Here is a 13,671-nt window from a genome sequence, read left to right as displayed (position 1 = left end):
TAGGGAAGACTGAACTGTTTCATTTCTGGAGTTTGTATTTCACTGCTGCCTTTGCTTTTTGAGACTTGTTTTACTTTTCTACTAATGGCTAGATCTTAAAATGACAAAAAACCACCACCACCAAAAACCCCAACAAATGCAATAGTCTGTGTAAAAACTACTGCTGTAAAACACAGTTGATTTAATTCATTGATCTACTTAAGGATGTGTGCCCCAGATTTGCAAATAATACAAATTCGTTTTAAGTCCAGAATATGTTGAAATGGTCCATAAGTGAATAAAACGTAAAGTGAAATTGTCATTCTCCAGTTACTTACTACAGTGCACAGGTAAAAAATCAGTTGACCACTGGCTGGTGTCAGTGAGTAAAACACACTTGACTGTTTTGTTAAGAGACTTCCACTTTTATAGTGAATTGCTGTTGAAGGCACAGTAATGGACCAGATACAGTAATGTTTTTCTCTTGATAGCATTTTATCTGCTTATCATTGAGTAGACAGAACAATATGACATGTTTTTATTTGTGTAGTGCAGTTGTTATTAACCCAGTGGCTGGCAAATTAATAATAATCTAGGTGTATGTTCAGATGACTATTCAGAACCTACAACATACGGCATAGTTTATGGCAACAGGGTTTTTTTTGTACAAGCTGGTGCTTAACAAATGTTTTTTATTGTAATAGAAACTAACAAAGATGTTCTTCAAAGATAGTGGTGTAGTTGTGATGCTCCCAACGTTATTTTGGTGTTTTTTCCTTGCCTTGGTAGAAATGTTTGTGTGTACTTTTAGGCCTGATTGTGAACCTACTTCAAGTTTCCAGTGACTTTCTTGGGAACTGTTTCAGGCTCTGTAAATCTGTAAGGCACATCCCATCGTGATAGGCAATTTAGAAAATGTGTATTAAGATGTAGTTAAACATTTAAGATCTGGTACATATTATTAGCTTGCATACATATTAAGAAAGATTTATTTTATTCTGTTTTCTTAGGTTGTTCTTACAGGAATTGGAGCAGATGAACAACTTGCTGGCTATTCTCGACATCGTGTTTGCTTCAAAAAATATGGCTTAGAGGGTCTGAATAAAGAACTTGAAATGGAGTTGGATCGCATTTCTTCTAGAAATCTTGGTAGAGATGACAGGATTATTGGTGATCACGGGAAAGAAGCCAGGTATTATTGTTTTAACATGAAGCAAAACTGGTTTTACTGGTTAGATTCTGCTTTTAATGCTCCAATAGAAAGCTTAACTGAAACTTCTCTGCAATTTATTGTCTGTAAGTTCTGTTGCAGTTTTGTTAATGTGTACTGTGTTGGAGGGGGTGTTTTTAAAAAGTGGTCTGTAGTACTGTGTAAGAGTTACTTAAGGAAATTTAGCAACTTGAACATTGGTTTTCCATCTGGAAGTTTTAAGAAGCAACGACAGATGTTGAAATAGTCAAAATCAAGTTGGTTTTATCATTTTAAGTGGAACAATCTTCTGCACAATTTTGAAGTATTCTGGTGTGGTCATTTGAGGAGTGACTTCAGAGAATGACAGCATAACATAGAAGCCACTTATTCCTGTCCATGCAATAAAGGCATGATCAATATCCAGTGCATTTCCTGGTTCCTAAGTCAGAATAGTTAAAGAATCATTTTACTTCCTCCATGCTACCACCAACTTTCCAAAAATTCCTTAGGTGGTGTCCAGTAGCAGAGGCCACTCAGGTGAATGAAGGGTCTTTTCATGTGATCTTTATGAGAGTATTTTTCCAAGTCTGTTCTTAGTTGCACATTTTCAGTTTAGCAGCTGCAGTGGTGGATGGGCAATGTTGTTAATCATGCTTGTGATTAGATATGAATGCCTGGAATTTGGAATGTTGTCAGAATTTGTTGTGTAAATATTTTTGTTTCAAAGTTATGGTGTAGCTTCATACAGTATCTTTAAATGTTTTGAGGTTGTCTTGAGAAGTGTTACTTCAAAATTTGTCTTGCTCTTCCATTATATTTTCTGATCGGCATGATTTTTGTTTTGTTCTTACTTGATACTTGTTCTTACTCTTTGCTTGAGCTTTGAAAACTTTCAGGCTTCTGAGTTTAAACATGGTATATTATGTTCTCATTCTGGAAGACAGTGTAACTGCTTTGGTGACTTGCCTCAGTACTGTGACACTAACATTTAAGGTACATCTCTAGTTGGGAATTGACACACACTCTGAAGTCTTTGCATGTGGTAAAGGGGATAACCAAGACTACTAGAAGTTTTTAGAGAGTCTTACCCCATGTATATCTTTCCTTCAGGTTTCCTTTTCTTGATGAAGATGTTGTTTCATTCCTCAATTCTCTACCCATCTCAGAAAAAGCTGACTTGACTTTACCTCGAGGAATTGGTGAGAAATTGATTCTGCGCCTTGCAGCCAAGGAGTTTGGCCTTACAGCCTCAACCATTTTGCCAAAAAGGGCTGTACAGTTTGGATCTCGGATTGCAAAACTAGAGAGCAACAGTGAAAAAGCATCTGACACATGCAGGAGACTGAAGTTCTTTTCAGTAGATTAATTATAAAGCTATGTTTTGAGACGTTGCATTTATCCTATATGCAAATTCAGTAAATCTTTGGAGTTTTCTTAGAATGTTTTATCTGTTTTTTTACACACTTGGACATTATTATTAATTATCAAAGTAATACACTTAGATGTGTACTTGTACTAGAGACTCACTATGAATGCATCCTCGAGGTGAAAGGGAACACTGGGCTCTGGGGAAGAGAGGACAGCCAGAGGTTGGTTTTCCCACCCTTCCTACCTGATGTCAGTGTTGCAAAAACTGTGTTGAATCTGTCCGATCTGTCACATGTATAGAATTCAGCACAGTAGGTTTTCCTCTGTTGTAGAACAGGGCTGGCCTTGCAGCTGTACTTTAGGAGAGGTGCAGGTTCTGGTTTTAGAAGGGAGGGTGTGGTGAGGAGCTGGCCTGGGTTGCCAGAGCCAAAGAGAGCTGAGGGTCTTGGGCCTTGAGGTGATCTGCCCGCCAAGCATCATGTTTGCCCTTCATTACCTGAGAAACTGGCACCCCACACACACCCTGGGTGTTCTGGGGCCATCCCATGCAGCCTCCAAGTCCTTGGCCTGTTCTTCAGGGCTGGGTTGGTGGTCCCCAGCCCCCAGGTCTTCCCAGAGAAACTGAGAAGCTCCCTCCAGGCTGTTCTTTGTCCCTCGTTGGCTTTTAGCTTTAGCTCTGCTACTTCTAGTTCTAAAGTTGCAAAGCATCCATTGTGTACTTCAAGGAAGATCTCTTGAACCGAGCAAACCAAAAAAAGGCACTCTGGGTGGGTATGTGGCTGCAATCATGGGGTTGAAATAGAAATATGAAGGGGCTTCCTCTGAAGAGAAGTTTGAGTTAGCCTGTTTTGTGATTGTGTGTGGAGAGATTGCAAAGTTAATGTATGAAAAACTAGATACGTGCTCTCCAGTGTTAAGGTCAGAGCTTAGTACTCAGCATGCTACCTTACAGTTCTAGTTTTTTCTTGGCCAATTAAGTAGAGAAAGGAAAAATCATACCAGAAAACAAACAAAAAACCCCCAAAAAAACATTTTCATACAAAGCATAATATCTGTATTCCTACAAAGTATCTCAAGGGTGTAAGTAGATTTTTCAAAATAATTTGTCAAGTCTGTAAAGAAATACTTAGACAAAAACATGAGTATCAGACTGCTTCAAAGCACTGGGAGATTTCTCACTGGTGGTCTGAGAAAAGTTGACTCCCTAGTACCTTATCCTGGCATGTTTGCAAGAGTTCTTGCATCATGTTCTAAAGCATGTGGAGATTGGCTTGAAAGGAACATTAGGCTGATGAAATGTGATTATTGTTCATTATTTATTGTCTCTGTTGGAGTGTTTTTAGAAGCTATATGTCACCTAGGAGCTTAAGAAAAAAAAGTTGTGCTTTTTGTACCCAGGCACATAGTTTCTTTTCCACACTAAGAGATCTCTGATATTTAAAGAAACACGAGAAGTGATTTTTGGAAGGCTTCTAAATAGTTCTAGGTAGTAGAAAGAAACCGTGTGATGAAAATATGAGTGAAGATCCATTTTACAATCCAAACAGTACAGGGAAAAAAAAGTTGCTTTTATGCAATATGCTGATAATATGCAATTTAAATTGACACTTGGCACTGCACAAGTTGAGCTGTGTGAAAATGTATTTAGGTTTGATGCAATAAATTGGTTCCCCAATGTGGTAAGGTGAACAGAGGCCTGTTGGGATACAGTAACATATCAGACTGCAGCAGAGGTTAGCTCTTCTGCAAAAGCTTCTGACAGTGCATCTGGAAAAAATCATAGCTATCTGCAGGAATATAGAGTGCCTCAAGTTAATGAACTCTGATTCCATTTTTACTGTGGTGTGAAAAGAAGTTGGAAACCCCAAATTTAAGTAAACATCTTCAGCCATATTCTAGTAAGAAAACTGTAAATTTACTAATTTTTTAAATTCATATTCAACATCGATATCTTTGTATCTTCTAGATATATCTTGTAGATTTTTATATGTTTAAATGATAATATATTTATATTTTTTATATATTAAATACTAAAATAATTTTAGTGTGTTAAGCTGTTGTCAAAAAAGGAAAAAAGCACCCCACTTTTTTTTAATATATTTATATATCTAACTCAGAACTGGTTTGGGTTTTGGTTTTTTGAGTTTTGGTGGGGTTTTTGAACAAATTTCAAATGTCAGCATTTTCAATATGCACAAAATAAGTATTTTTATGTCCATGAGGGAACTGAGTCTGATGTTGGTACTCTGTCATTAAAGATCATTATTCTAGTTTGCTGTCTTGGTAACGTGTGCATGTGTATGCATTTACAGCTAATAAAGTACAGGAGAACATTGTGCTTGGTTAAAATTAGCATCAGAGATAAGGAAAAAAACAGGCTTGCTCCAAGAGTTAATAGGTTTGTCTAGACTATGTTGTTGCTTGGTTGTCCAAGTAGTTCTCAGAGTTCAGTACGTACTTCTCAAATCAGTGTGCTGTAAGAATATTTGCTGCTTGTACTGAACTGTACAAACTGGCACAAGATACCTTCATCATGAGGACAGCATTCCCTTGGAAGAAGCATAGCCTTTAGGTGACAGATTCACCTGAGAAGGTATAAACTATTCCCTGAGGGATGCTTCTCATTAGATACGGGTTTAATTTGCCTGTGATGTGTGCAAATGATCTGTAGAAAGAGGCAAAGCACTTTCAAACATGAAATGAAATAAAAATTGTGCTTCAGCTTCCATGTTTGTTGAGCATTGGTAAGGCTTGTGAAGCTGCAGTTCTATTGGTCATTTTCTAGATGTAAGCAGTTAGGTATCAATGTAAACAATCCTTACAGCTGATTGAGTAACTGTTTTCTCATAGGCTGCTTGTCATCCATCAGGCTGTAAGGCTGAGTTGTGTGACGTGGATATGGCAGGTAGAGGACGTTACCCCCTTCCAGTCATGGAATCTGGTGGTCAGAGGTGAGGAGTGTGCACAGGAATACAGATACTACAGTATAGTCTGTAAAATAGACATCCTTTCTGATTTCAGATTGGCATTTACTTAACTGAAATTGCTGAGTATACTAGGAAAGTTTAAGAGGAATAGAAATTGTCATAGCTTGAGAGAAAAATTATTTTGATTCCAGTTTGATTTTTATTTTTTAACTTAAACACCACTGTCAAATACTAGTTAAAGTTCTGTGTGTGTAATACAGTTCCTGGCAAGATACAAGGTTGCTGGCTAAATATTGTGCAACCTTTTATTTTGTATAATGCAATCACTTTTTCCAAAAACAGTGAAACAAATGAAAACCAGCATTGTTCGGCAAAATAACAACTTGGGGTTTTTTCGATGCTTTAAATTCAAGCATGTGAAAATGTTCTTACAAAAACAATATGTAACTTAAGGTTTGAATTATAAAGAGGCAGAGACTGTGGTTGGAGGTTTTTTCCCTTCCCTTATTTGAGCACTGTAAAACGTTGAAATGTCTTGTAGGAGGCAGTGGTTGTATTACTGCATGTAAGAAAACTGCTCCTCTTGCTATAGAGAGATTAAATTCCAAGTAAATGTTTTCAGTTCTATTAATTACTCTAAAACTTATTCAGATGTATTTAGTGAAAATAAAATTTCAAAATTAAATTATTTTTAGGTTTAAAAATCTTACCATTTGTTTTGACTGTTACAGTTACTGAATATGCTTTAAAAACAAAATGACTCCTAAGGTGATACAAAAATGACTGTTCTGTGGGTTTTAATAATACCCAGAAGGTTAACACACAGTAAGGACAAGGCATATATATTGTGTACATTAGAGTACTGTAGGACTGCAAGGAGACTCCAGAGGCCATCTAGTTTACAGCCTCTTTCTGAGTGAAGAATGAGGTATTTGCAGAGTGTTCTAGCAGTTGTTTTAGTAAATAGCATGCAGTGATTGTGGAATCTGTTTCAATAGGTAACATGCTCCATTTCCTTAAAATAGAGAGCTTTTCCTAACAGTTTTTAAGCCTTTTCTGCAAATTAAGCTAAATACTTAAAATCCTTCCTGCAATGAAGAGCAACTGAACACTGGTTTTATAACATATTTTAATAGACTGGCAGTACTTTAGTGTATCACCTTCATTGTTTTAGTCAGCCTCTTGCTGCAGTAAAAAACACTCAACCCTGTATTTCTTCTGTGTTATTCCTACAATAAAACCCAAATATATGCCTCTTTTAGCACTATATTTTTTTTGATTCATATTAGATTTAATTCCATCACAGTCCTACAAATCTACCTCATTATTCCTAGGTGGTATTTTGTATTTGCTTGTCCTTAAGTGTACCAGTCTACTGAATTTTATGTTGTTGTTTTGTTTTGAGTTTTTTTGGTTTTTTTAAAAAAGTCATCGTATTTGTTAAGCAGGTTTTCAGAAGTGTTAGCAGCTGCTTTCAAAGTGGTATAAGCTGCAATTTCACCACTTCCTGTTGTGCTTCCAGTTTGCAGCTACAAAATAATAATAAAAAAATATATACAGAATGAGACACTGAAGCACACCTTTCAATTGTCATGATAGCACTTCTGATTCCTTGTTACAGGGTATCACCACTTAAATATTTCAGAAAGTCTTGAATATAATTACTTGCAGCATTGTTCCCATGTACTTGTTTTTGGAAGAGCTTTAAGCTTTGGGGTTTTTTTTAATTAAAAAAAAAAAATAATTTTTGCTGTGAAAACTCTCAAACACTTAATTGAGAGGAGATAATAGTAATCCATTAACCGTATTTGTAGTACCATGCAAGAAAGTTCCTGTGGTGGTAGAATCAAATCAAGCTCTGGTACAAACAACAGTAGTGTTTACTGTATCACAAAACACATCTATTCAGGGATTTCTTCCTCCTCAATGTCCAAAAAGTTTAGAAGATAGGAAGTTTAGGGAGATACTACTGAGCAGCAAGACTGACTGGCTTGTTGATCCTAAGGAAGGTACAACCAGCACTAAAAACTGGGATAATTGAGAGATTAGGTGTAATACAGAGAAAAAAAGGGTTTGCTCACTGTTAGTTTCACAAATTCTAGTCTTTCATCTATGTTAAAATCAATGAGCCAGATGTATAAATATACTGGTGGATAGGGCCTATGAAATGTGATCACTAAGTTTATTAAATGATATATTAATTTACCGAGAGATAAACTACTTAATGATACAGATAAATTATTTTTACCAAAAGATAAAATAACTTGTAGTTGAAATCCCACAAAAATGAGACTCCAGAAATGCTACGTAACAAAATGCAAATACTCTGTACTCTTCCAGTGCTTTTGCTCAATGATGGATCTTAACCTTCTTCCAAAATTTAGTATGGGTTAAAAAAAAAAGCACCCACCTTGTTAATTTGACCTTGTTAATTTGTTACATCTTGCCCTTGAGTTAAAACAGTAATTAAAAAACAGGCAACTTGTTTGTCTAACTGTCCCCCAAATCCCAATTACTTTTTATTTAAATGATGACAATTTTAAAACACAGGCATTATGAATTAGAGAAGTGTCATCAAAAATGAAGATTTGCTTAATACTTGAAGTATTTATTCCAGTAAATACCACTGCAATGAATATAAAAGCATACTGTACTGATTATCAAAAGGCAAGGTCAAATAACCCATTATTCACATCAAAACTCGGGATTTGCATCTTAACAGCTCAATTAAGACTGTGATTAGCTTTACTGGGCTGTTTATTAAAACAGTAGAAAATTGAAAGGCACTAGTCCTGTACTCCAAAAATTTAATTTTGTACAAGTAAGAACAGGCTTTTCATACCAGCAGCAGAAAATCAGGTCCTGTTGAGATGCAGTTTTACTGGCATAGCTGACACATTGAGATCTACCTGAAAATATGGGGCAGCTCACGTTCACTTTCTATAACTTCACAGTCACAGAAGGTATGAAATTTTTTATTCTATTGTTAAATTATAGTATATATTATAAATATATGAACCTTATTATAAGTTTAAAAGTATAAACAATGGAGATACTTTCATTTGTGCAAGTTTGTATTTGGTAAGTATTTTGTATTTTTTAGAAAGTGCACTCTTTTTGTTGTTGTTAGTTGTTTTAATACCTAGAACTTGGACATTTGTGGAACACTAACTGGAATCTTTTTGATGATGCCACACAGCATTTATTTCTCTGACAGGTGATTTATCAACACTTGTAAACTAAATACTGTCAGTAAATGTAACAGCAGTGAAACAGGTTTTTATTGAACAATTTATAGTCGCATTTACTTTTTAAGACGCCAACCATCATATCTTCTTTAGTTTTGGCACCTTGATGGAATCTTCTTCAACTCTTTTTGAAATATCAATTCCGAGGGGAGCTCTAGAAAATAATAAAGTTACATATTTGTTAAAAATAAACAGCATATCACACAGACCTTTTTTACAGTGACCATGGGAGTCACAGTATGTTTGCTGATTCCCTGCACTGTAAGATTGTGTGACTACTAAAATGGTCCAACTGAAACGGTACACAAACATCTTCACACTGAGGAAATGTTCGCATTCATACCCTTTCCAAACTCAGAACAACACAGTTTTAATTTCAAAGCCATCTTCTGGGGACATTGTTTTGTTTAGACTCTGATTTTAGTTGATAATTCATTTTACATCTCACTGATGAATGCAAGACACATTAAAGATTCACAGGTATCTCCTTATGTGATAATCTTAAAGACTATATGGTCTATAGCAAATAAAACTTAGTATTTTATTCACTGAGCTATATAAAACAAGTTTTTAAGAGTATTTTACCATTTTTCATGTGAAAATAATAAATTTTTTTTTTTTTGTCCCAAGATCTTCCCAGTCTGGGGAAAGGAGAAAAACCTGAAATAATTTTCAAGATTAATACCTGCTGGTATTTTTTAAATACTAGAACGGTGTTTGGCCTTATGCTTAGGATCTACTTGAAATCCACAAAACAAGTTTTGCCTGACAAATCATTAAAAAAAAATCAGTATTATCAGTAAAAGAAATTATCAGGTGTTGAATGTCAAATTCTTTTTTTAAATTGATTGCTCATTACGAATGTAAAGTTTGAGTTGGAGCATTTTGTTTCATGTCTACAGTGTCTGAGAAGCTAGAGGGAGTGTATTACAGCTTAGTTTGCTCCAGTTTTCCCATACCACAGTGGTAACAGGAAAATACAAAGAACTTATGATGTACAGTAATTTAAGTTTCTGAGCCAAAACAAACAGAAATGCCAGGCAGGATCATTTGTATTTCACAACTACGTTGAAAAGGAAGAGCTGGTAACTTCAAAAGCTTATAGGCACTGCAAAGACACTCCTCATCACCTTCTGCTACTCCTTCTTTGTCTGCACCTCCTTCCACTTTCACTGACTATATAGTGAATGACTAAGTGAAGAAACAGACTGAATCAATGGAGTCACTTACTTTGGTTCATAGCGGATGCCATCAGTACTGTGTAAAACACCAAGTCCTGCACGTAACCTTTCAATGCCATTCCTAAGCAAGAAAGCAATCATGTAAAAACGTACATCGTAACTATCTGAATGTGTGGATGTGGTTCAGTCACCATGAACAGAAGTTCTTGACTCTGGTGTCAACTTTTAAAGAACAGTACAAAACACAGGCAAAAAGAAACAACTCTTACCATGCAATCATAACACCATTATCAGTGCACAGTCTTGCAGGAGGACACAGAAAAGCAAAATCATTTGCATCTGCCAAAGTCTGTAGGCCTTTTCGGATATACTGATTACTTGCAACTCCTCCCGATGCAACCTGACAACAGTTTCCAAAAGAAAAAAAGTCATTAACTCAAAAGTCCTGATGGGTCACAATCAACTAACATTTACAAAAAGGTTATCAGATGAAGTTTAGAAGACAGCAATAAATAATACATTTGATGATTAAAACATATATTCAAAGATGAAAACATACCAGAAAAGAATACAATAAGTGAGCTTATTATGCTAAAACAGATTCCTGAATAAAAGCAATAACATAAGGACAGCTGTCAAGTACTGGGGAGCACTAACTCAAATTATGTAGCCTAAATTGTTATAGAAGATCAGATTAGATAGTAAGAAAATCTCTTTCTAGCTTAAAACCAAACTATGAAAGACTTTATTGTAAATATTTATATCTATTACTTTAATCCTGGTATTTTAACAATGTAATAGATGTATTTAAATATTAAATTAAAATATATGTATTTAAAAAAATATTCTGACACCTGTCAAGGGAGAAAGCACAACAAGGCATCTGCCTCTTGGTGGAAAAAGGAAAAAAATAATGTATACCTACCAAAGTTGCATTTGTTGATGGTAATATGTGATTTTTTGTGCAGAACAGCATGGCTCGGTACGTCCGCTGGATAATATGAACAGCCACTGCATGCTGCACAGCAGCAGCAATATCCTTAACACAGGATAGGATCTCACCTTCTTGAATACCTATAAAAATGTATCATCAACTGGCTTTTCCTGAGTACAGGTCATCAAAAGCATGGTTTATATCTGACTTTAAAAATACCTTCTTCTTTTTCTTTTTGGATAATGGCTTTATTGACAAGGTTCTGAAGTCCAGAAAAAGAAAAATCACAGTTCCGGTATTGTTGCATGGGAATTCGGAAGGTGTGCGGTTGCCGGTTTCCAGTCTGAGCCAGGTGCTCTATCGCCTTCCCCCCAGCCATGCTGTGGCACTCTGGGTGCTTTCTTAAAGAGAGTCTTCTTGCTACCTAAGGACATAATAAACACCAGATTCAGAATACAGAGCTAAATTAATCCCTCCTGTAACTGCATCACTGTACTGTAGTCCAAGGAGTAAAATTAGACACCACAAAATCCAATGTGGAATTTCAAACAGGGTACAATAAGGATGAGACATACATATGCCAGCTGGATTTTTTTTTTTTTTTCTGGAGTAATTAGAAATGCAATTCTAGAACAATTTGGGCAAACATGAGGATCAACAAATTTTGAAGGAAACACTGATTACCCAACTTTTATGCTATACGATACACACATGGACAGCCACACTGTATTACCAGATAAAGAGGAATAAAGCAGATTTCAACTTTCAACAATCCCCTTTCTGACTCCATTCACTCCCCCATTTTTAATTAATACACAACAATGCTGTTTAAAAACTGCTTGTGTTTGAAAACAAAGCTGCAAGTGACCAAGTTTACAGACTGTACTCAGTGACCCAGAAAACTTACATGATTCTAAAAGCCAAACCAGGCTTTTCAAACTACAAAAAAACTGGTAAGAAATGTTTTAATATGTGTTGTTTTAAACCTGACAGTATCCTTTAAAATATCACTATCCATCTTCTCAAATTCGTACAGCTCATTTGTATAATGGTTGTCAATGAAACTTCCAACAGCAGTTTTGGTTATGTTGTCTATTTGCTAAAAATATAATTAATTTACATATGTTACAATGGATGCTATGCAGAGATTTTTAGCTGCCTTGTGTCTTAAATCTATAGTATTTCAAAACAGACCAAAAAAAAAAAAAGTAGAGCTCATATTGCACTGTATTACTGTCCTCAGGCTGATTATAATAACACCGTTATGTAGTATAACTGCAATAAAAAGGGAAAAAAAAACAAAGTAGATTCACTTTTGTGAGGAAACATTACCTTATCCAGCATGTCACCCGGGGCTATATCTATGGACTGTCCAAGCAGAAGGAAATCTGAAACCCCTTGTGCTACTGCCAAGATGCAGTGGCCTCCAGAGAGTAAAAGAACCAAGAAGGGAAATTCCACGTGATGCGTCAGTCTGACGGTCAGTGCGTGAGCCTCCATGTGGTGAATGGGTATGAACGGCTTCTGGTACCTGTTCACCAAGCTCAAGCTGTACTGCAGCCCCACCTCCAGGCTCAGTGCAAGTCCTGGCTTTACTGTAGTTGCAATAGCTGCAAGTTCACCTACAGAGACTCCGCTGACACCAAGCGCCTCTGTTACTACTTGCTCGATGTTTTCTCTGTGAAGTTGCTGTGCCACCACAGGAATTATGCCACCTGCTCTAGTAAAAACAAAGAATTACAATACATTTGTATTTCATAATAGACAGAACAGCACACAAATAGATTTTGAACACCTCTTAACCTTGCCATATCCTGCCTGTTTCCTTCAGTACATTCTCAAATGCTGTGTAAAGGGCATCTATGCACTGAAGAGAGCATAATGATCACTGGGAGGTGAGAAAAGGATGTAACGTGCCCTTCTTTGGTACACATACCTCTTAAACCTATCTCAATGCCATTGCAAAACAATGTCTGTAACTTAACCTTCACAACCTCTCACTTGTCAGCTGATGTACTTAGCCACCAATGCCTATATTTGATTGATTTTCCCTTAAAAAAATCTGAGACATTTGGTGGTTTTAGCAGTAATAATGATTTAATCTTTAATTCAAGCCAGGTAAGTAATCCATCTCTTTTTGAAAGAAAATACTGGAGGAAACTTGTTAAATGCACAGCATTTATTTCCCCACCCTCAGTAATACATCAAGCAGGATGCGGTGTGGCCCAGGAGACAGGTCTTTACACCTACCCACTTCTTACTGAGTTTTCTAGGGGAGAGACAACATACAGATGATATTACAAGAATAACAATAAAATCATTAGTAAGACAAAAGCCCTGAGATAAGTACATTCTTACTGTAAATGGACTTCCTTCTGACAGTGCAGCGCTTCTCCCAGAACATTGCCGGCATCATCCACCACGGCAGCGCCGGTGTCATCGCAGCTCGTCTCTATCCCCAGAACCAGCTTCCGAAGATGCCGTTTCCTGGAGTGAGCAGAGCTGCTTCTCAGCCAGGCAGCTCGGCCGCCTGTAACCGATTTCAGAAGGCTTCTGGCAACGCTGTTCATTGTTTAAAATCCACCTGGCAGTTCTGTCTAGAGAAGAACCGTACGGTTTATTGCTACTGGGGGGTTTCAAGCATGTGCTCAGGTATGATTTCTGAAGAGGTGGTATTATTTTTAAAGTTACGGGTGATATTTCAGACTCTAAGGAAAAAAAAAAAATTAAAAAAATTTAAGAGTTGGGAGCCGATGTCTGTCTCACCGTAACGGTGCCTCGGCAGCGCGCATCACCCGCGCTGGCTGCGCCCTGAGGGAGGGACACGGCGCTAAGCGCGGCC

The 13,671-nt window shown here is 36.6% G+C and overlaps 2 protein-coding genes across 2 annotated transcripts in view; one reads left to right on the top strand and one right to left on the bottom strand.

Moving 5' to 3' along the window:
* ASNSD1 (asparagine synthetase domain containing 1) overlaps nucleotides 1-2,611 on the top strand; it is a 6,392-nt gene extending 3,781 nt beyond the window's left edge. The window contains exons 4-5 of the mRNA XM_010162607.1: nucleotides 990-1,171; nucleotides 2,282-2,611. Coding sequence (XP_010160909.1) covers nucleotides 990-1,171; nucleotides 2,282-2,537 — 438 coding nt within the window. The 3' untranslated portion in view covers nucleotides 2,538-2,611. The remainder of the gene's footprint in view (nucleotides 1-989; nucleotides 1,172-2,281) is intronic.
* Nucleotides 2,612-8,756: 6,145 nt separating this feature from the next.
* Nucleotides 8,757-13,399, bottom strand: OSGEPL1 (O-sialoglycoprotein endopeptidase like 1). Its single transcript, XM_010162605.2, has 7 exons — nucleotides 13,188-13,399; nucleotides 12,162-12,549; nucleotides 11,049-11,253; nucleotides 10,821-10,969; nucleotides 10,165-10,295; nucleotides 9,945-10,016; nucleotides 8,757-8,868 (listed from the first exon to the last, which is right to left on the bottom strand). Exons 1-7 carry the CDS (start codon nucleotides 13,397-13,399, stop codon nucleotides 8,793-8,795), a joined length of 1,233 nt encoding a protein of 410 aa, XP_010160907.1. The 3' UTR covers nucleotides 8,757-8,792.
* Between the last annotated feature and the right edge of the window lie 272 nt (nucleotides 13,400-13,671).

This window comes from Antrostomus carolinensis, unplaced genomic scaffold (assembly GCF_000700745.2).
Source record: "Antrostomus carolinensis isolate BGI_N321 unplaced genomic scaffold, ASM70074v2 scaffold9042, whole genome shotgun sequence".
Taxonomy (NCBI): Eukaryota; Metazoa; Chordata; class Aves; order Caprimulgiformes; family Caprimulgidae; genus Antrostomus; species Antrostomus carolinensis.
The sequence above is the reverse complement of the archived record's forward strand: the minus strand, read 5'-3'. Positions and strand labels throughout refer to the sequence as shown.

Coding starts and splice junctions, on each gene's coding strand:
- OSGEPL1 (XM_010162605.2), bottom strand. CDS start 13,399: ATGAACAGCGTTGCCAGAAGCCTTCTGAAATCGGTTACAGGCGGCCGA. Junction 12,550..13,187: donor CAGAAGGAAGTCCATTTACA/GTAAGAATGTAC, acceptor TGTTTTTACTAG/AGCAGGTGGCATAATTCCTG. Junction 8,869..9,944: donor GGCATCCGCTATGAACCAAA/GTAAGTGACTCC, acceptor ATTATTTTCTAG/AGCTCCCCTCGGAATTGATA.